Genomic DNA, 24,040 nt, shown 5'->3' on the forward strand with positions numbered 1-24,040 from the left:
ATACATTTAAGTAATGAAAGCGAGATTTGACTTAACCAATCCTTCCTATTGCATTATGTATCAGTACAAAACACATTCCGGATCATTGCCTTTGCTTCTGAACCATTACCCCACAGAACCCAAGCTTCTCAGGCCCTTCCACTGACCCACTGCAATGACGGTTAGCGAATGGCAGCCAGCTATTAGCCAACCCCCAGCTAAGCAGGCTTCAAAAGAGCAGTGGTTGGAATTAGAAGTTTCACTTAGAGAAAGGAAGCTGAAAAACAAAACAAATACATGAAGGACTAAATCTAGTACGAGCCAGATAGAAACAGAACTCAGGCAAAGGCTCTTCCAATTAACAGCATCAAGAAGTGACCGTGCCCCATTTATGCCCCAAGAGAAGATGTTTTCAAAGGTCCAAAGCCTAAGTTTCCTTTAAAGAAAAGGCAAAATGAGTGTTTCTTACCAGTAAGTCCAACCTTCTTCCTGCACATGAAACAGCGATTCTTTTTCTGTTTTGGTTTGTCAAGTGACTTGTCTTGTTCTTCAGGTGTAGGCTCTGCGTTCTCTGACACTGAAGCTAATATTAAAAAGTTGATGAGAACACTGGAAAAACATCTCTCTCCTCTGCCTCCGTTTAAATGACACGATAAGCTAAGGCCCACACTGTCAACTCAGGCTGTGGGGTTTGCAATTTTGCTGCAGCTTGGGTATGTGAAGTGCCATGTACTCACAGCACTCCCTCCCTTTAAGCCTTCAATCCAATTCAAGGAGAGAATTCACTGAATGCCCTTACAGAATTCACAGTATTAAAGATACCATAAACTAAGAGGTTGATATCCATCCCTTTATACATCAGAGTAAGTAAAAATAGGTTTAAAAATTAAGAGCTGCCTGATTTGAGAAGAGAATGAACATCCAGCACCAAGTGTTTCCCATCAGTGTTACTGGTCTGTCTCCTAAAACAGGAAATACAGAAAGAAGCTTTTAAGCAGCATCAGAAACACTGTATATTATTAGGATGTGCTAAGAAAAACATTCCTTTCCAAATATTGGAACACTTATTTTTGCCAAAGGCTGCAATACTGAGGCCATACAGAGTGCAGTGTTTCAGGACAATCTCTACTGCTGTGATGCTGCTGCTCACCTACATCTACAGCAAGGAAGTCACTCCTTTGCCCACGAATCTCAGAACTGCAGGAGGTGCACTACTCTGAAAGCCACGAGGAAGGGAAATACCTCTCTCATTTTGAAGAGATTTGTTAAGACAACCTTCAGACTACTTCAGTGCTCTCTCACATACAGAAGAGAGCTTACGGGTTGCGTGGAAGAACAAAAAGTAATGGCAGTATGTGCCTTACTCAGGTCAAAACAGAAACTGGTTGGTTTTCCACAACATTTGCACACTCCTCACTTTTCAAAACAAAAATAGATACCAGAGCAAACTTGATTTCAAGAAGGGCTTGAGAGGCTTCCAAGGTCAGTATGAAAGCAGTAAGGACTGAAAGACACACAAGAAGTATCAGAAGTGATAAGAGTTCCCAAAGTAAATTCTAGCAGCGTTACACAGAGCAGACCTTCCTGTGCTTCTTAATTCATTATGAAACCTTAATACCTAAAAAACCATAAATTGGCATTTTGGAGCTAACAACTCAGGCTTGCTTTTCCTCTTGTAGCAAAATGCAGTTACTTCAATGTAAGTTTTTACAGAAAGCCTCTGTAACTGTAAGGCAAATCTAAGGAAAACTGGCACTGTTCCCTGCATAACAAGGCTCTCTAATATACACACACACTTATTTTCTTTGTGCATAAGGCTCTCACGCTAGAAAAAAAGGTTTAATAATATTTAAGGGCTGCTGCTTACTGCTGAACTGAGTGGGAAGATTCTACTGCTGCCAAAAGTCATTTTGTACCTACTGTACAAACCATACATTTTTGCCTCTCAGTTTGCTTTTGCACAGAAGACAGATTTGACTGCAGATCCTCTCTGATAATCACGAATGCCCCAACTAGAAAGTCACCTTTAGATAAGAGGGCGTCAGTGCTCTGTCTATAAACTAGGCATGACACACAATAGAAAAAAAAGCCAGGTAAAATGTAATGCCACCCAGCTTGGAGCTCACAGGAAATACACTGCAACCACTCCCAGCTGCTGTATTTTGTCTGGATTCCAGGATGCTGCTGCCTGTGCTGCTGGAACTGGTTCCCTCCCTTCCCCTGGCCCCAGCCCTGCCTTTTGCTGGGGAACAGAAGCACCAGCAGTACCAGGACAAGCTGCCAACTATCCAACAAGGAATATAGCAGGAAGAAACGCTCATCGCCCGGGAGGTGACAAGTTGTCCTGCCCACGAGAAGTTCCTTGCTTTACAGAGCGTGTTCCCAGCCCATCAAAACAACCAGAGCCTGGATTTCCTCCTAGAGGCAGTAGCTTTTGCTACTGCTTTGCTTGTGCCAAGCCTGCTTGAACTTCAGCATACTCTGACCATGAAAACAACACCTTGGAGATAAAGCACACTTCAGTTCTTGTATCCCCGCAGGCTCAACACAGAACTGCGCACATCTGTTGCAAAGCTGCTGACACCTCATCTGTTCTCTCCCCTCTGCCTGCTCTGGATGTTTTATGTTTGTCACCTCTACTACCAGGCAGAGCTTCTGAAAGAAAAAGGTCATTCCCATGAGGAGAGGACTAACAGCTCTATTTACCTTTCAAGCACATCTGACCAAACCTAGGAAGAATACCCACTCCAAAAGGAATGAAATACGACAGGCTAATCCTAACCAGAAGATCACTACGAACTTTCAACAACGAGCCAAAGTGATCAGCCTAACACAGAGTGCACCTACAAAAAGACAATAGCATGTTATTGCTGCATTCCAGTCCTGTTTGCATTTTCCCCTCAAATGAGAGGGACTGTTTCAGCTTCAAATTAAACATGAAGCAAGCAACCTTATCATTTGCACCTCGTGCTAAGGTCACATCCCACTTAAAAAGGCTTCTCTTCTCACTCGGGTCAGGCTAGCCTTCCCCCACCACAGGCAGGAGGAGTCCTAGATGTTGGCTGATGACAAACATAAGCTATTCCTTATGCATATGAACTAGAAAGTAAAGATCATAATAAAAAATAAAATCACTGTGCTACTTGAGCCACCTTAGGAGTAAAGCAGAAGTTCTTAAAAGACTAATCCAGTATACCTACTGAGAGACCTTGTATACAACGTTATAATACGGAGGCACTGAGTTCACATAAGATAGCATTAAAATAAAAGCACGCTTACCTATGGAATGTAGTTTAAATCTTTATCATCCTTCCCTCTCTGCCTGGAGAACTCCTCCAGTAGATGAAAATATCCCATATTATTTCTGCATTTCTATCATAAGCACACTCCACACCCAAGTCCCTGGTACCGCCACGAGAACATGAAGTAGCCATCAGTTCCACTCCAGTACTGCTTACTGAAACAGCCCTGATAAGGCCCACTGAAGTTGATAAACCTTTGGCTCAACAGCATTCCCATTAGGTCCAGGCTACCTCCCTGTAAAATTTCTCTGCAACTATTTTTAATAAAGATTTCTATTCAGTCAGTGGTACCTCACAAAGAAAACGACAAACCCACAGCCAAAGCCAAGCAAGTGCAAGACCATCTGGCTTAACTGAGAACAAACATGCATGCACTTTTCAGCTGGTTACTCAAGTTGGTTAAGTCTGATTTCCTTTTAAAAAGTCTTCCTGAAGTATGAAGCATGAATCCTAACCTGACTGATCTTAAGCTCATTAAGCCCAGAGCAGTGAAACACCTTTTTCACTCGCTTGCAGGCTTGCCAGGAGGCAGCCCAATTAACCCAGTGCCTAACAAACAAGGAATCCTGACTGGCTAATTGTAACAAGGCTGTGATGTTGAGTGAAAGGTACAGCAGTCTACAAGGTAATCTAAAATCAGTTGGAGAGATGCTCAAAATAGAAGAAAGCTGCTAGAAGAGCTGGATGGTACCTACTTCAGTGCATTTCATTTTAGGTCACCTTTAATGATACGTTCCTAAGAACAATAAATTAAAAGCTATGTTCCTATTAGCCACTATCTAGTGTCTGAGTTGCTCTATTCAGTACCTACAAGCAATTTTTTTTCAGGATAATAAATGCTGAGCAAGTGATCAAATAGGAGAATCCCCCCTCACGCACCCCCATCCATAGACAGCACAGGAGTTGTAAGCTCTTAGTTTGGGACTCCCACCATACTGAGACTTTTCGTAATGCTACACACTAGTCAATGCTAACTAACTGCCTCACACACCCCCACTACAGTCCTGTCAGAAGCCTCAAATTCAAGTTCTGAATGATGCGGAAAACAAACTTTAGGATGCAAAATTATGGCAAGGCAACAAAGCCCACTTAACATTCAACATAAGCTGCTTTCTTTTCAAACTTGCACTGTTCAAAGGAGAGGACTGAAACTGGAAAGGCTACATTTCATACCATTTTCAGTTAAGGGATAGCACAGAAGCACTCTTCAGAAAAATGGGGCTGACCCTGCCACAGTGAGTTATAAATAGGGACTGTAATTTAGAACTGCAATTACGTGCTGATGTTCTTAGTTTAGAAACTATTAAGGTACAAAGAAAAGGACACAGCTGAAACACTCTAAACACCTGACGTAGGTTGACCCTTGAAATGCATTCTGTAAAATGGGAATATAGGAACATACCCTTGAAATCAAAAGTTTCTAGTTCCTATCTTCTCACAGGGAGAATTAGCTTTAGAGAGGGATAAATATATGTTCCCTCTAATTCTCTAAATGTGAGATGAGACATTCTTTTGAAAGCCTGCAGGGTAAAGTGCTTCCAGAGGCCCAATCACAGAAAAAGCAAAGATTATTCTAAATTACAATACTATTACCCTACCTCCAAGTGAAAGAGCAGTACATGCTGTAAGCCCAGAGTTTTGACTTACAGTTAAGCCAAGCAAACAAGATACAGATGTAGACAGAGACTGTAATCCAGGCTCTGGGTGGAAGAAGAATCATGAGACTAACAGGTTCTGGAAGCTTTTGGGAGTGAGGAAGAAAAACCACGGCAGTAGAAGGTGATGAGCCTAAAAACCTGACATTATATTAGCTGATAGGCTTATTCTGATACGGATGTCACATGTGATACAAGATTTCTGTCTCTGACTTATCTGATTATGAGGTCCCCTGCAAGGGACACACCTGTACAGGAGCTGGGTTACAAGCAATGCTTCCCAGTTTCTCCACATTGCAGAACTGAGATGAAAGTAAAACCACGGGTGTATTACTCAGAGGTACCACAACTCAAGATATACCTTGAAAATCCACCTCCAGTGTGCAAATATCCACAACTTGAGACCTATAAGCCCTTGCAGCCCCTGCCTTCTCTCAGACTAGGTAAGGTCAGATGTCACTGATCTGTATATTAAGAGCATGCCTTGTGCACACTGTCAAAGTTGAGGTATTCTGTTCCAGAGAATGAAGTAACGGATACTAGTACATAATCTTAAAGATGCATTCTAGGTGTAAACCTGTTTCCAGCAGTTAACTTTGCAAAGAGCAGTACAGAACAGCCTAAGCATTAAAACCTTTCCACCTCCCTGGTCACACAGACTGTAGCTATAAAACTCAGAAAACTTTACTGAGTGCAGGTAAGAGTCATAAGGAATGACCCTTTTATTCTACCCTACAATAAGGGACAACTCTGATTTGGTAGAATATCTGAAACACCAAACTTCAATAACAGAAGTTTCAAAAGAAGCTGTATTTAGCAACTAAGTGGAATGGCACGTAGCATCTGTGGGAAAACCTGAACTACTATTTTAAGTCTGCAGAAGCAGAGCTCTGCACACTGAAGCCTTCGCTGTGTCAGCAGGAGAACACACAGAATACTTACTGACCTTTTATAAAGCCTGTGGATTACAGGCCTGAACAAATTTGGTATACTATCTGATTTCTGCACTTTCCTAGGAAAACTAAAGTGTTTAATAGCATTTAAGTTCTGCAAGCCTCTACATAAACAGAAGAATCAACAAAGAAAAAGAACGAACTAACAAAAAAATCTCTTCACTTTGTCACAACAATAAGGATTTTAGGTCAGACTTGAAATGATCCTTTCAGGTGTTGTTTTTTTTTTTTTCAAGCAACCTGAGCGTGTGGATCAGTAATTTTATCTTTGATAAAATAATACACTAAAAATCAAACAAGTCCCTAGGCAAAAAGCTCTTCAGTAGATGTTTCGTGCTTACACTGACACTGTTTTTAAGCTATGTCATAACACCCTCTATAACAAATACACTCCAACTCCCATGGTACTTGCCTGACCTGCAAGTTACCAACCTGAGAAATAATAGATTCTCCCAAATCTATCCTCATGTAGTAGCTGTGGCATAGAAACTTAACAGCACCTTCATTTATGATATGCATTTCCAACCTCAATTAACACACTCGTTACTGAAATTCGCAATTAAAGTAAAAAATATCCAGTTCAAGACTCTTATGTTAAGTTTATCTATTTTTACATCTGACTTCACAGAACACTTAGTGCTGAGGATGGGTCATCTCTTGAAGAGGAGTGTATAATGAACAGTCAAGGTTTTAAAGGTATTTACAAGATCCATCTCCAAAAGCCAGGCACCAACCTTGCAACTCTTCTGTCTCAGGTACTGTTTTGTCCACAGCCGTGCTATCGGGTTGGGATGATGCTACAGATTCTGTTAGAAGTGACTGACTTGATACAGGGCTGAAAGGCAAAAACAAAAGTTATACTTTGCTTTTTAATACAAAGCACGTCTACGTCCTATGGAGCATTCCTGAAAGAGATATGTTAAAGTCTTGACAAGACAGCACGCCAATATTTTTTACTTTGGTGTTGTTTCTGCAACCATGAACAAACAGTTCAATTAAGATTACTAGGCAATCTGAATTGATGGAATATTAAACATTTTTGCATTCATACTGAATGCAATAAACCAGTTCAACTGACAAAAAACGCATTATCTGCCACCCCCCAGCCATTTATTGTACCTCAGTATGTTATCCTTCCATAGAGAAGAAGCAACAATGCAACATTCAACACACAAGGATTTTTGAAACCTTAGCCAGCAAGATAATTGTAGGGGAGCTACCTCTGGTGTTCCAGTGATACCAACAAGAAAATTGCAGCATGTCAATGTTTCCAGCAGTAAAGCATCTGCAGTTCTACACAGAACTTACATTCGTGCAGTGTAGAACAGCGATGGCCAACTTTCCCAACTCTGCCAGCCATACTGCTAAAACCAGAGGGCAGCTGAAAAGCCACAGTGAAACATCCTGGACAGTTATGGGAGAGACTTAATTCTAGCAGTCACGCACAGCCAAGCTGATTAGCAGTAGCTCTTGTGTGCCACAAGTCTCAGGTGAGGGGTAACACCACCCACTTGCCCAACTTCTTTCTCCCCTTCTTCTCAGGGGTTCACTCTGAATAAGAAGAACTGGGTTACCCAGCAGCCCCCACTTTCACAAAGCCCTCCCAGAAGGCCATGACACAAACGGGACATTCGGACGGTCACTTTAATTGCCAAGAGTTGTACACAGCTCTTGACCTGCAGGTTTGAGCACTTATAAAAGTGCATGTTTTGTTGTGAAGCTGTTTCCTCAGAGCATCCAAAGCCTCAGTGAGGAGCCACCAGAGACTGAGGTTGAACCCCCACTTTTATTTTGGAAAAAAGAAAAAGATGCTCATTTTCAGACATGCAAGGCTCAGGGCAGCCAGCCATTCCTTTCTCCTGTAACCAACAAGCAAGCTAGCGATCAAATACAGTTCTTTTAAATACAGGTTGGGTGGGAAAACAAACCCAAGGCACTTCAACTGGTTCACCTCTGTGCATTGACCTGAATGATTCTTCTTTCAGAAATTTATTTTAAAAATATCTACTGTAATTGTCGTATGAGGGTAAGATATTTACTTTCACCCTCAGTTAGAAATCCCAGAATAGAAAGATCAAATATGGCATCAAGCAGAGCACCCAGAACTCAGTTCATACGCAGGACGCAAGCAAGAGATAACACCTCCTATAAAAAGCTGTGGGGTAGAAAACAGCCTGAACAGAATCAGTCAGCGATAACTAATGAAACCAAATCCTGCTTACCCTTGGTCTGCACTCTATTACATTTCATTTTTTAACCAGCAGTGTTTACTCAGATTTTCATTTCGCTTCCATCATGCAGCTAACATCCCTCACTCCAAAAAAATTCCAAAGCACTTCTAAAGTTGCTGTTGGTTGTACCAATCCATAACTGAAATACAGCCACCAAGCAAATAAATATTTAGCTTTCACAAATGGAGAGCACTTAGTAAGTCTGAGTGATTTACAAGAGGACATTATGTCTCCCTGAATAATCCAGTTGGAAATGACTTGTTTAATAAGACATCAATTCAGCAGTACAACTTGTACTAGGATTTAGACATCCTTCCCCTGCATGCTCCACGTTTTGCAAAGCAACCAGTTTGTTAACACATTATCAGCCATTTATGAGAGTACTCGTCAACAGTTTCCTGCCATTTTTACAAAATCCTCAAGTGTCTGGGATAGAAAAAACTCTCCTTTGGTAAACACACAACTAAGTGCAAATCTTGGAGCTGGAAGACTAGCCAGATAAATCTCTGTGGAACAGCATGAAGCTGGCAATGCTCCTACTTGAGGCTAAATTCTAAAGAGCAATTTGCATGTGAATGCAAGATGTAGCTAACAGATCCTCTACTATTTATTGTGAGATCCCATGCTTTAAATTTCTCAGTTAAATCTTAGATGCTTTCCTAAGCCAGGTCCTAGCATTTAATTATGGAGAAACAAAGCACACTTAATTTCATCATGCCGACTGAAACATTTCCATGCAAAAAAAACCAGAATGACAGAAACAGCTTACCTTGGCTGCATAGATTGAGTCGATGAAGAATCTAAAGTTGACTGAGTTTCCTGGGCACTGCCTTCTGTGCACTGAACCGGTAAGGACTCAGTTATACTACTGACAGAAGTTGCTGGAAGGAAGACACTAATGTAAAATGTGTTACACTACTTCCAAGAGTTACATAAACTACACAACACAACTATTCTTCGACCCCCGTGACACCAGCTAGGAAAGTAATTGAATCTCAGCCTACATCATAATGAAAAATAGTTTTACAACAAAGTAATTATGTCTGGTCATATTTTGAACGTGTTCTAGCCCCAGGCCCCCACAAGTTTCACAGCACAGAACTGCAAAACTAGAGCTTTAAAATACTTACTATTTTCTGTTACTTAGAGCATCTACAAACAGCCTTCTCAGTATGAACTCCAAGTTCTCTTACACGATAGGTTTGATTTTCTTAAACAAACCAGGGTAGATCTACGAGGTGCAGCACTGCAGCATCTCAACATCTCCTTGGGATACACAAGGAAGTCGTAGAACCTAGATCTCTAGGTTTCCAGCAATGAAAGCCAAAGCTTCCAAGTAAAAATTACGTTTAAAATAAAAGCTCATAAAAGAGCCCAACGTGAGAAGCTTGGTGTCAATATCCAGCCAAGTCAGAACAGGCATTTTAGATTCTAGAGGGATGCATTTCCTCACACTCCTTCCCACAGCAGAACATGCTGAAGTCTCTAGGAGTGAAATAGATCAGAGGAAAGCGTTCCTCTTCCCGAGGGAATCACCATTAACTTTGAGAGGGAAGAGCCCTCCAGCTTTCTCCTAGAGAGGGAACATAGAAAGACAGCACTTATTGCAGTGGGTTGGGGAAATCAGTTATGTAGAACAGAACAAATACATTGGGCACTGGGCCAAAATAAAAATAAGAGGAGGAGAAGCCTTTCTTAAAATAGAAAGAAAGTGTCTGGGAGTTAATCCTTCAGCATCAGGCTGCAAACCTGTACTTTAAATGCTTTTCACAAACATCCCCTAAGACAGATGTTTCCTCCACTATCAGTAGTTTTGGGAAGTGTGTGTTAACATTTCTCTGCATTTTTATCTTGGAATTGTAAACCATCATGTGAATGTAATATATATTAGCAACTTCAAGCAGATTAATTACAGCACAATAACACTGTGAGCATTTCATCCAAGTTCAATCCATCAGGTAAAATTTGTACATGAATACAATCGATTGGTTTGCACTGACGTTCCCGTGTATTTAGCACTGGGCCATGGTCAAAGTGCAGTCTAGCTTATCATTTCAAGTTTTCAAACAGCAGCACAACAGCACTACTTACCAGGAGGGCTAATTCTACCATTACTGTTCTGCCTCTGAAGATGTTCTTTGTAGCATACTGAACACATGCCATTTGTCCGAGGGTTCCCATAAAATCCGCAACCAGTGGAACAAAGCATAGGGACTTGGCTACGGTTAGTTTCTTGAGCCATCTTCTCTTCTTCTACACACCTGAAATTGATATATTTCCCATTATCCAGAGGCCTCAGAAAAAAAAAAAACTCATTTACAGTTGATAATTGGAAATCTACATTTCTCTGTGCTCCATCAAGATGCTTAAGGAGAACCTTAAACCTTATCAGTAGAACTACCACAAATGATCCTTGTTAATGGTATTCTTAACCTCTTAACTATTATACACACACACACACACACTTGCCCAATTTTGTACCAGTTAGGAAAGAAAAGTTTCTCATTACTGAGTTTAGTATCTTGAGGTATCAGCTATTTTATTCAAGATCAGCTTAGGTCTACCATTTTATACTTCCTCATCAGAAATTAGGATGAAGCACAGACAATTCTTGTAAGACAAAATGAAGACAGATTAGCAGCATTACTGCAAATCAATGCTGCAAGTAATGTCAGCATATATATCAAAAGCATAGAAAAGAAAACCCAGAAGGGAAGAGGATCCAAGATCCTTGACTATTTCACCAATTGTCTAGCTATAAAACTAGATGAACCTATGGTGAGAAATACACCTGGGTAAAAAGGCTTCCTTTTACTTAAGATGCATTTGAAGTCACACACCCATTGCATTTTGTGTTTATTTTCCAAAAGCATACGGAACTGATACTCAGAAGCAAATCTCTGGGTTGCAAAGCTCAGAGCAACGCCAGCCAAGTCTCCTGTTCACAGCAGTGAAGTGCTCTACTTCGAGGACAACAAAGTACTCAAGATATAAGATAATAAAGACATACAGGCAGGAAGACAAAAACATCTCAGTATCTTATTAAGCGTCAACCTGCAATTAAGCTTCTTTCAGCTGTTTGACCCACCCCAATACAGAAGCATTTTCTTTTAACGCACATAACCCCCACTGACCTCAAATGGCAGCTAGATTTGATTTTGCTGAAGTACTGCACCTGTAAGTGAAAGAGCACTTTCCTGCCTGCCTTTCCTCCAGATAACCCTGTAGAAGGAGCTGCAAGTAACCTATGCAGGAATTCGGTTCTTATGCCGGGCCCAATCTTCAGCTGCGCTGTGTGAGTGAGGTGTAAATTAACACGAGTTGTCTGCCTTTTGGTAACTCAAACCACTTCAAAGATGAAACCTTACACATGTCACTGCTGGCATACGGTATTTAAGATTGAAAAGCTAATTAAGAACCCCTTTGGACAGAGTATTTCAACATCTAATAAAGACTCAGTCACTAGGCAAGAACAGAACTTTTAATTTTAGATTAAAAACCCTACCAAACTAAACTTCAAGTTTTACTATGAGCGCCTCTGCATTCACCAGCAAGCTTCAAGCAGTACGTAGGAACTCAATAACAGCACATTACTGTTTTTTTTTTCTTATTGCCTAAAGAATAGCTGCCCAACAGAGCAAGTGCTAAAGCAGTTGCACAGTAACTATCTCTGTAATGGACTTCAAGCCTGCCCCAGTTCAATAAGCAAATGGTGAAAGGTGCATAAGGATGACCAGAAGAAAAACTAGAAAAGCCAGCTCCTGAGTTCCTTAACCAGCGGATCCAGCCAGCAGGTGCATATGAGCCAATGGCATGAGGCTCCAGAACGTGCTGATCAACAAGGGAAGTGCCACGGATGCCTCCTGAGTTTCAGTAAAAACCACAGGAAGTGGAAGTTCCTATACTGGTTGCTAATATTTGGGGAATAAAATGAAGAAGAGATAGTATTGAACTGATGCAATAGTACAAAACTCAACTAGAAGGGAGCTGAAACAGCACAACAGCTTGTTGCATTCCAAGGGGGCAACTGCATCCACCGCCTCACTTCATTAGCGGCCTGCAAGCTGCAGGATGAGATGGCTGACCTGAACCATCTGAACCCTAAAGCCACACAATGCCAAAACAGCATAATGAGCTCTTGCTGCCAAGCTTCTCACTCCCTCTCCCATGCTGTTCCCTCCCTTGCAGCGCTCACAGGCACTAAAAGGGATCAAAGAAGCAATCAGCTCTAGAAATTCAGCCACATCACCCAAGCTGTTTGTCACATGTGCTTCTTGGGAAAGAGAGAGGGGTCAGAGTAGGAGATGCAGGAGCTGAAGATGCGTGGAACAACTCATTTCAGCAGAGGAGCTGGCTTCAAGCATTAGGAGAACCACTGGCCAAAAGCAGGAGCTGAGAGCACAAGGGACCAGAGGCCCCAGTATATGCTTCAGTGGCACTTCTCTCTCACCCCTCACACACCATCGGAGCCAAATATCAGCGAGCACAGCAGTCAGGGCTGCTCCCATCTTAGCAGGCACTGATAGCAAGAGGTGGTGAAACAGCTGCTTGGGGGAGGGAAGACCTTCCTCCTGCAGCTTCTGGCTCAGCCTCAGAAGATGGTTTCAGAACTGTCCATAATTCCTCACACAGGAAGATTCAGAGTCGCTGAGCCCAACCATCACATGTAATGGTGGGCTGTCATGGAAATTGCACCCTGAGAAGTGCTGCGGGAGGAGTACGCCTGCTCCCACAGCCCCTGCTGTGCTCCCACCCCTTCCTTTGTCGGCAATCCCATGGTGAGTCAGAGCAGCTTGCTTGTGTGATGGAAAACCAGCAAGATTTGTGCAGGTGAACTGGGGAGCTCGCTGGTCTGACAGACAGCCAACAAGATCCAGCACACGGTGCAAGAAAAGTGACAAGATTACGAATGGGACAGGCCGTTTGCAGTGGAAGGTAGCTGTTACCAGGAATTAAGCCTACTGTAAGATACATCCTATCTGTAGATTCACAACTGTCTACAAGCTTGGCTTGAATACCAAATGTGAATAAACTTCCCAGCTGGAATGACAGCAAGGTCTTGGGAGCACTGTGGATACATGCATGTCCCACCGTGGTGCCACAGAACAAGCACAGAGCCTGGAACACGGCTGGAAATGTTCCTGGGCTCTGCCTGCTCCCCCCCAAGCTGTGCTACCACAATGCTCATAGGGTCACCCCGTTACTTTGAACACAAATCGATTCATCTTTGAAAAAGAAAAGAACCACCAAACATCCCAACTCTTCATTTTCCAGGCACAGGTCAACTGCTCCCCTCTCACTACTGCATGTCCTCAGAGGGAGAACTATTTTGTGTAACGAGGAACAAAGAACCATGTAAAGGGCACCAGTGATTATAAAACATACTGAGCTGAGGCTGTGGAAACGTGAAAGCTGGTTATGCTCCCCTGGACATTGGGTTCTCTGGGAGAAGAGAGAGCTCTCCCAGTATTTCACATTTATGAGCATCCTTTCCCCCCCGGAGTAAGCACCACTGTTGTTTCTTTTTTCCTATTTATTTTTTAATTAAAATGTTTCTGTGTTACTCATTTCAAAGAACTGATAGTCCAGCTTTATAGGCTTGAAATGTTAATCAGTAAGATCAGAGCGCAGCATTTAGTAGGATTAAACACACGAGGTTTAGGAACCCAAACAATGCCAGGCTGCAGTCAGCCTTCATCTGTCCTCCTTAAGGGAAAAAAACACTCCTGAATTCAAGTTGTCCTCACACCTCCTTCCCATTCTGACATCCATTTCAACAGCATTTACTTACACCCCAGCCTAAAGTTTCTCCTACTGCAATTTACATCATCTTACTCAACGCTGTCAATACTGAGACATCTTTTAGCAGGTGCACAGCCAACCAAAATGCAGTTCGGACCGTACTGATGCCAGCTTTGGAAATGCTTCTCCAAGAGAAAGCAGAGAGCTGAGTTTAAGGTGCTCTTCCACTGTCAAGGAAGACTGAGCAATGCACTGACAGATATCAACATACTCTCAAATCTGCTTCCAGTTTTTAAACAAGCATTTAAAAGATATTCCCTCCTCTATCACAATCACCTTCATAATGGAACTGTTCAGAACCAATTTAAACCAATGCTAATGGTTGTTTTCCCCTCATCCTAAAGAAGCAAGGAATAAACTACAAGACAAAACAGGCAGTGGTGCTGCTTAAGCATGGGAAGCTTCGTCCCAGGTTCAAACACAACATACAAAGCTGTGCAGATTACAAACGCATTTTGGTTTATAGAACATACAGGTATGGATGTCTGGTACCACTTGTATCACCATGTGAAAAGGCACGTTGGTACAAAAAGCAGTGAACAGCAAAATGCATTCCTCTCCAGGTTCATCCAAACAAATAGCAAATAAAGGCCTAAGAAAAGAGCTCTGCTGAGTCTTGCTGCAGAAGTTTCCCAAGCACTGACTGTTAACAGCACACCGCTTCACAGCAAAAGCCACAGAAACAGGGAGCAGCTGCTCAGGTGCCCCACTGAAAGCAGGGCTCTGCTCAGGGTACGGAGCCCCAGGAGCACAGATTAATAGCAAGCTACAAAATAGCCCTGTCGTCTTTTTCACCCTACTGCTCTCAACCAAAAGGTTCCATTTCACATTCACTGAGCAGTCGCTTGGAGCTTTAAGGCACTGCCCTGTCCCAGCAACTTGCTGCAGAGCCAAGGAGAGCTGGCAGAGCTGAGCAGGGCCCCATCCTTACAGCCAGCCCTGCACGCCGGCTGCAGGCAGACATGGCATTCCAGCCACGGCTCACCCTGCCTACAACACTACAGCTGGTTTGCATTTGCCAGCATAGCTGCATGTGTAGTTACACTCTGACCCAGATCCATCAGAATCCTCTGGGTTTAAAAAAAAAAGTGGGTATGGTTAAGGACCAACTATGCAAGCACATCTAGAAGGGCTGTGACCCCTTTGTGTAGCAGCAGAACATGCAGCTGCTGCACGTTTCTGCACACAGGAGTTCTCCAGCTCCCGCAACAGCAGCAGATCCCAGGCACGTAAAGCTTTCTGCTGATCCCACCAACTCTTCTCTTCCTGCTCACAGCTGAATGCAGCTTTAAGTTGCAATCTGAACTACTGAAGCAGAATTTATGTAATGACTTCATATTGCAAGCATAATATTCAAACTAGTGACCAAAGACTTGCATAACGTGTTCTCGCAACTCATTTGACAAGTCATCTAATATCTACTTATGCTCCAGTCTATTCTTGTCGAACAGCTTTTTATTTTTGTTTCATGCATAGACTTATTTTAGGCTAAAAAACAACAAGCACTTCTATTACATGCTCCTAACAGGAGCTTTACAAGACAAAAAATGAATGAGTTACAGGAAGTCTTCCCTCCACTTCTACGTCTAAGTAGGCAGTGAGGTCAGATCCTAAAAGAATTAAAGCTCAGACCCTCAAGGCAGCAACCCCCCCTCTGCAGCGTACATCCCAGATTTAAGATGGGAAACAGACCAAAAGCCTGCATGGCTCAGAACCACACTGGAAGGAAGGAGCCACAGCAACACACAAAACACAGCCTCAAAAATGGAAGGTGGACAGAAAGCACAGCACGGGTCTGAGGAAGGGAAGAAGCATCAGTAACTTTCTCAACTGATCTGAGCCAGAAAACATCCCAACAGCGTCACCTCATTGCAGGAGCCAGGAACACCTGGTACGGACAAAGGCCTCAGTGTTAAAGAGTTTATAGTGTCAACTCCAGCTGTCTGCTCTTGTACCCAAGGTTACACCAGGAACAAGACAAGTACTCCACTACAATCCCCTTCCTCTTACTAGACAAAATTAAAGATGCACATTCTATACTGGCATCAAGAAGATCACTGATAATGAGGATTCAGCTTCTCACACTTGTCTGCATACACTATTAATAGATGCTACTTTACTTACTTGTGGCCACATTCAACCTCTGTAAAGTAGGGATTACAAGAACCAAAAAAGAGCTTCTGTACAGCAAGGCACCTTTGAAACTCTCATTCACCTCAAACAAAAGCATCATGGATGTTGTGTTATGGGACATGGTTTAGCGAGAACCATTGATGAAGGGTGGATGGTTGGACTGGATGATCCCGTGGGTCTTTTCCAACCTTAGTGATTCTATGATGCTATGATCAGGTCATTCGCAGTCACCACTGCACCTACAAGCAGACAGCAGAAGCCAAAGCAAGTTTTCCTGATTTCATTTCCAAACCTTAAGCACCTTCACCATACCAAGTCAAGAGGTAACTCCATGACGTTCACTACTGCAGCTTAAAAATAACAAGCACAGTAACAGGTATGTTTCATTGGCTACTGTGAGGAATCCCAATCTGTTTACAGGGGATTTCAAAGAGGCAGAGCACAGACAAAAGGAGTTTCATGAAAGTGTCAGAATTGCAGAAAGCTGCCATGCAGAGCTGCTGGCTTTGGCTGCGTGATGCTGGGGTAACATCTGCTAAGTGCTGCAGCACCAAAAGGGCTCAGTGCAGCACTCTGTGTAAAACCTTCAAGAATTCTCCTCTTAGAGCAGAAAAACAGCCACCCCAAGTCAAGATGCTAAAGCATGCCAAGGTTCATTATTTTTAGCACTGCTTTTTTATTAGTTATTACTTTTAGTATTTTTTGTTTTTTAAAACAAGCACAGTTGGACTTCTTCAATCACCAAGACTCACAGTGCAGCATTACCAGCATCGGGCCCTCGTGCATGGCATTACCCAAACCTGGTGGGATTCAAAGAAAGCTTTTCTCTGGCTGAGAACCCAACAGTTTCTTTGCATTACTCCCAGCAGCACAGTGCACCTGGAGGCAACAGTAAGAAACCCCAGCCCAGAGAAGCACCCAGAGGTTTTCAGAAACACCACCACCACACGTTCTGTTCTGTGCTCTTCTGCGATGCTTATCAGAAAGGCTGCCCTTTCTGGAGAGGTCAAACAGCATGCAAGTAACAAACAAAACCAAAAAGCCACATACCACAAAAATCACTTCTAGGGTTGAAGAGAAAAAAGAGCAGATAGCCCTCAGAGCAGGTCACGCACTTGTTTACAGCGAGACACGACAGGGACCTTCAGTGAAGGGAACTGGTTAAACATTAAAGGCACCAAGAGCAACATAGCAACACAGTTGTTTTGCACAAAGTAAAGACAACCTCCAAGTGAACTACTGACCAGGAAAAGAGAACCAAAAAAGAGCATGTCAGCATGTTACGCTCTCGTGAGCTGCTTTTGCATTGGCATATCTGGGCAAGCTGTGAGAAGCACGGGAAGCAGCCCAAGGCTGCACCAGCCCAACACCAGCAGCACGCAGGACAAAGGAGAGGAAAGCTCCTTTCTCCCAAGGCATGAGGCTGCACTGCTCAGCTCAGCCCTCCCGGGAATAAAGGCAGGAGGCCGCAGGTCTGCCTTCCCCTTTGGGAAGCTGGCTCCGCAACAAGAGAGCCACAGAAACCTTCCATGAAGTTACACTGGTGATAGAACACGCCACCATTAGGAAAAGAGCATTAATTTTAGGTAGTGCAGCTCAGGCATCCCTGCTCAAAAGCAATAAAGATTCAGGAGTTACACCCATGAGAAAAGCAAACCATCTCAGCAAGCACTTCCCAGCAGCCCGCTGCCTCAACTCACACGAGTCACAGCTGCACTGCATCAGGCACTGCTGATGGGCTCTTCTCTGCCCCGGCACAAACTGCAGGGAGTGCCACCTCACAGCTGAGCTTTGGCATCGAGGTGCCTGAGGCCAAAGACAGCACAAGTCCTCAAGCTACTCTATATTTTCCAATCACAGCCCTATAAATAAAGTGTTTATTTGAAGCTGTAGAAATGCCTTCCTGTAGGATGCCCTATAAGAGATGAGGAAGCTGCTCCGAAGCAGGCAGGACAAAGCTGCGTGCAGCCTGCCATGCTATCATGCACTGCAGCCATTTCAGAAGTCAGCGGATGTGTAAAATTAGAGGATTCTACAATTCCCAACATTCCCTTTGGGCACCAGATGGAAGTTCAAGGCATGAACAAGGAAGGCGACTCCATAAACTACCTCTGATGCCATTTTAGAGCAGGATTGGGTTTACAAACCGATAAAAAACACTTAAGGAAGATTCAAACCTTTACAAGATTACCCATGCAATTATTACAAGAACAGACACGGATTCAGTAATCACTTCCTTTGAGATTCAGAGAGAAGTAATCTTTTCTCAATACAGCATGTTTCACTTATTTTAAGCATATCAAACCCAGAAGAGATAAAAGCTGCTTTAACACGACTTCCCAAAATAGACAGCATCTTGCTAACAAAACACCTGTTGCTCAGAACTGGCAGTAAGCACAAAACACATTATAATTTGTTTTTGTAAACAGCACTATGTAGAATTTTAATTAGCTTATAATGCCACAGCTCTACGTGGGCCTAATGCTAAGGGAGGTCCTGCCTTAATATGAGGGTTCCTGGATGCCAATAAATAAAAAGGATCATCATCCCTTCTGGCTAGGGCAGCTTGAATTCAGCTTAACTTCCAAGAACATTGTGATTACCATGCACGACGTGTTGTTCTATTTAGAATTATGCGCTATGTCTAATTTAAGTGTTCCAAATTATACAATACTCTTACTGTGGTTCGATGGGGAATTTAACCTAAAGCTAAAGCCTGACCAAACAGAGAGGGTATTTAGGGACAACTTTTCGGCAAAAGAGGTATAATATTCCCTGTGGCAAAGCTGCATTCCTGGCCTTTTGGAACGCAGTTAAATTTAGCCAACGACTCCAAGGTGCTACTTTGCTTTAACCCTAATGTGATTCTAGGCTTTCTGTTGTTGTTGTGATTGAAATAATAATTAAGGAAAACAGCACAAGAGAAGACAGCTTACCTGTCTCCAAACAAGCTACTGAATGCATAAATATCAAAACCAATCACCCCGCAGAAAACATTGGAAAATGCTCTAGAGCTGATCAGCAAGCACCATGCTGGGCAACTGGTATTTACCTATCGCTTTACATTTACTTACAAGTGGATGAATACGTCAACTAACTACTCAGACTAACCATTAAGCTGTGTGTCCTTACCTTTCTTTCAGCTGTCACTTACACTGTTTGAAACACTGCAGCACATGAACAGCCAAGTGCAACCAGTACACGTATATCCAACATGTATTTCCTTGTGACCAATGCAAAGGTATGGGTATTTGGGGCGTTATATCAGCTTCAGATGCTTCTGACACAGTGCTGCTGTACCAGGCACTGATCTGCCTTGAAGACTTTGTTCTTCAATAGCCTGGGCCTGTTCCTGCACCTGGATCCTGGTACAGCTCCACAGTTCTGTGCCAGGGCAGTCAAGGTAGCAGTGCTCTACAGCAAAAAGGTGGGACTATCACACCAATGTGGGAACCAAACTCTACACCACTGCCCAGCCACAGCGTAAGGAGAAATACAAGCTGCTCGTGGCACTGAGAGGGCAGAGGGACAACAGAGTACAAGTTGCCTTGTGTCAGCCTTGAGTGGCCAAGGCAGTGTCACATTAACACATAAGGAGTTAAGGAACAACTCGCAATCTGCAGAGTGTAAGGCATTCTCCCTTCTGAAGGTTTCTAGAACTACACTGTTTGCTCAGATGGAAAGATTGTCGGTGTTTAGGAAAAGCTTAAACATTCTTGGAAGAAACTCAACTGATGACACCTGGCATTTTCCCCTCGCAGAACAGACAATCTTTATTTTTATTAATACCTCTAAGACCACATAGAAGAGACCACATGCATTTCAGTTCCTCAACCTGAGCAGGGTGGGAGCCAGAGCTGACTGCCAGCTTTCAAGCAAGAGTTTACACTGCGAGTACCAGGGCATCCTTTTTACTAATACTCACTTCAGGTACAACACCGAACTGCTTTTCTGACCAGCAAGTTAGCCATTCGCTCCGTTTTCAGACAAGACTTTACTATGTGAGTGTGCATTTCTAGTACAATGTCTCTCCCACTTACTGTCCAGAACACTTAGATCAGCAAGTTAGGAGCACAATAGCCTAAAAATAGCATGGCTGGATGCCACCGTCTCCCATTTGTTATGATGGTACCTTTGTACAGAGTTCTTTCTACAATTCTACATAGAAAAATACAGCCATAAATGGCATTAAGGGAGGGACTTGTATCCAAAGGACTGAGCTGTTAAGCAGCGCTTTGGGATTCCCCCTTTTTTCCTCCAAGCATATAAGAGAATAATGTTTTTAAAAACACTTGGAAGTATAATTCTTTCTGAAGTACATCTGATCTCTTCTCTTACCACGGTGATTGTGTTCTCTGGTGGAATACATCGACACATGACAGTAACACCTTTTAGAGAAAGGAAAATTCGTCTTATAAAGAAAGAGGAAAGCAAGGAAAACAAGCCAGACCTCACTTCAATTAGTTTGCTTGGCATACTAAAGCCTGCTCCCTCTTCATCCCTTCCAAAGTATGATTCAAAGCCTTTTCACAAGATACCAACCTCATTTTGGACAGCTGCGTGGCTTTATCATGATGTTCATTCCCTTTCACTAACAAGCACTGGCCAATGGGACTTCTATCAGGAAACAATGGATAAAGAGGACAATATATTCCCATTTATTATGGCATAAGCTTACAAATACCCAGAGATCAGCAAGACCAAGGCCCTTCAACTTGACCTACAGACACATTCAGACGCACCATAGCCTCAGCTGCTGCCTTACATGAGGTAATTCCATGAGTACCACCTGCTTGCTGCAGCTTGAAAAACACAAGGCCAATGCCCCCGCATTGTCTCCCAGAAGTCTCACCTGTCTCACACTCCTTTTCCACAGGGAACAAAATAAGAACTACCACTGTTGGAGAATCTTTTCATCCCTTTCATTAAAACCAAAAAAACCCACCAGCACCAATTTCAACTCCATAACCCTGCGTTTTAAGAGACAATTTTCACCTATTGTAACAAACAACACCAATGCTGCTTAAGGAAACCCAGCAACATCACAGTGTATGCTTCACACCGTATGTACCACCCTGTGCAAGTTCACCTAATAGAGCTACCATGGCATGCAAAGTAATTCCAGTAAGTTCTTCACCTCAGGCCTTGACAGTGTGAGAAAGCACTGTCACAGCTACATGAAAGGCAGAAGCACCCCCCAATAGAACAGACTGATACTTGAAGCACCAGGAGCGTGTGGTGGGGGACCCAAGGTAGGAGGAGTAACAACTCATCAGGGATTTATTTACATGCCAAAGAACCACGTATAAAATTAAGGCCGCAGGTCACACCGTGACTCTGAAGAACAAGCTAATTGCTGCTGCAGAGACAGATCAAAATAAGCAAGATCAAAACAGCCAGAAGTTTCACAGACACCAAGTTAGAGAAAGCAATTGCAGGAAGGCAACAGCCAGCTGAGCGACTGCAGGGTGAAATTAGAGTTGTTCAGTCCTTCTGCTCCTTGGGAGGGGTGGTGTGGCTGTTTACCCTCCCTTCCCCCCCCCCCCCCCCTCCAAAAAAGAAAAACAAACTTAAAGTGAGTCAGTTATTCTGCTGCACTCGGGAGTTCTCAGGTGAAATCAAAGCACTGAGCCAAGTCTGATGAGACTTTTTAGGGAGGCAAAACATCCACGCAGGGCTGTGAGGCCAGTGCAAGCAATGCAGATGCTTCTCGACCTCAGGGTTGGTCTCAGGCCCAGCTCTGTTGGTCACACTCAGCCGACAGTACCAGTTACATAACTAACAACACACCCACCGTGACCCATCGTTACTAATGCCTCCTTCCTGCTCTTCCACGATACTGCAGACAACCCCCACGAAAACACACCGATATCCAAACAACCCAGTTGAGCAATGCTCAGCCTCTTACCTAAAACATCATCGGGGTAAGTCCTTCCATATCAATACTTGTTTTTTGCAGGTGCAAAATGAAACGACTGTGATATCAAGAAGCACTAAAACAATTTAATTTCCACCAAGATGACAACACTGGGTTGATAACTAGTTCTGACGAGCCCCTGTAAAATCAGTTTACTCAATGACTTCACACCAGTACCCAACAGAACATCACACTGTTATGACATATGGATGGTCCCAGCATAAGGAGTCTGCTGATGTTCCCTTAGAAAACTTGAACTTGGAAACCTTGGGAGGTTGTTCTTCCCACCACTCTCAGAACACAGTGAGCTCCTCCGCTCCCACCTTGATCAAGGTTCTGTCACACAGAAAATATCTTATTTCATGACAGTTAATTGCAGTTCCATGATCGTTTTAGGAAAGCATCTTAAGTTTACACAGGAGTAACAGAGAGAAACTCAGCTTCCTTTGCAGTCTCTTATCTGCCTGTAGGTTCTTGTCTCCTATTTCCAAAACTTTCAAGTCTTCAGTGGAAAATATCTGTTTTATCATGCAATATTTGCCTTCCATCAGTCCAATTCTGTGTTTATAGTTGATGGCACACACGGTCTGCTCTCCTGTCTTGTTTAAGCTAATGGCCAGAAGTTAAATCATTGTTTAAAAACAAACAAAAAGACCAAAACACTCAAGGCAAAACATTTAAACAAGATGAGAGCACCTTATTTCTGCCCTCAAAAATGCTGTTATTAGGCTGCCATGCTAGTTTGATAACAAAGTTTGTTTTCTTCCCTAATCCTTCACGTGGCTGAGAATGCATCAGCACCATGAATCACAGGACGTGCCAGCAAAGCGTCGTCCTCAACTCCGGGCTAGTTGAAGCATTCAGGTGGTTGCCAGGGCCTGCCAAGGCAGCCGTGCTGTTTATACTTCAGTGCTACAGATACAGGATTATTACATTTCAGGCTGACAAATACCATGTCCTGAAGGTTAGAGCGCCGTGACGCAAATGGATCCTGACAGGGCAGAATGGCTGAGCAGGGGTGGTCTGCAGCTCAGAGGCAGCGCTGGCTTCTGTAAGGCTGCTGAACCATTAACTTAAAGGAAGAACCATGCATTTCATGAAATTGGTGCTTCAAAAAGGAACTATTTTTATGAAATATGCAAGTGAACTTCTGCATTTAGTGTAAATAATACTCTAAAGTTGATCTAACTGGAACAAAAGATGGATCAAGCTAGGATTTAACTCACTTAATCTCAGTGCATCATCTAATAGCCAGAAAAGTTACTTTCCAGATGAAAAAAAAAAAAACAAACACCTGAGCTTCTGCCAGCAACTGCAAAACGAGCAAGCAAATACAACTTCATTGAGAAGAAATTGTTTTCTATGCTGTCACAGCTTTGTTTTTGCTAATTGATTTAGCTCAAAAGCCCTATAAACACAGTTGGAAGTAGGGATCTGTTAAAAATATATCACCCCACCCCTTCAATTAAGGGCTGAGAAGCTTATGACACATCTGAGACATCCAACAAGAACAAGGAAGAAAGACTGAATGTTCCTGATATTTCTAAGAGGTAGGGGGAAAAAAAAAAAGCAGGTTTAAAAAAGCCCAAACCTTTCATGCCTCTGTTAAATGGATCTTAAAGCAAGAACAGACCTCGGTTAGTTTTATTCCTTTGTAGGTCATGTGTAATTAACTGCTTATTTTCACAAAACGTTATTGCAGTGTAAACATGGCCAGCCCCATCAGCTGCCCCACCCAGGAGGCCGACCATGTCCTGAGGAGCCCTGTACCTGTCCGGGGCCTCACCTGCAGCACCAGCCCTCCCTGCAACACCCCAGCTACAAGTAGCACCTCTCTCTGTCACCAGGTCCTTCCTAGAAACGGCCAGCTAGTGAGCAGGCACAGTCCCATGCCTGCAACCATGGACAGATGTCTCTTTTTTTTTGTTTAGGTAGGGCTGAAATGCTCTAAGACGACATTATCCCCCCCCCCCCCCCCCTCCCGCTTTCTTCTGCCTTGGGCACAAAGCAATTAACAGAAATGATCACTAAACCACTCTGGGAATAGGGGGAAGAAGAAGAGGGAAGC

The 24,040-nt window shown here is 43.1% G+C and overlaps 1 protein-coding gene across 10 annotated transcripts in view; it reads right to left on the minus strand.

Annotated features, from left to right (window-relative positions):
- The window catches only part of ZFAND6 (zinc finger AN1-type containing 6), a 49,503-nt gene that overhangs the window by 1,120 nt on the left and 24,343 nt on the right, over positions 1-24,040 (minus strand). For all 10 annotated transcript variants that reach the window (NM_001396419.1, XM_046899054.1, NM_001277522.2 and 7 more), the window contains 4 exons: positions 10,212-10,381; positions 8,890-9,001; positions 6,624-6,724; positions 449-562 (listed from right to left, as the gene is read on the minus strand). In NM_001396419.1, the coding sequence (NP_001383348.1) occupies positions 449-562; positions 6,624-6,724; positions 8,890-9,001; positions 10,212-10,362 (478 nt within the window). In that variant the 5' untranslated portion in view covers positions 10,363-10,381. The remainder of the gene's footprint in view (positions 1-448; positions 563-6,623; positions 6,725-8,889; positions 9,002-10,211; positions 10,382-24,040) is intronic.

The sequence above is a fragment of the Gallus gallus genome, chromosome 10, assembly GCF_016699485.2.
Source record: "Gallus gallus isolate bGalGal1 chromosome 10, bGalGal1.mat.broiler.GRCg7b, whole genome shotgun sequence".
Classification (NCBI taxonomy): domain Eukaryota; kingdom Metazoa; phylum Chordata; class Aves; order Galliformes; family Phasianidae; genus Gallus; species Gallus gallus.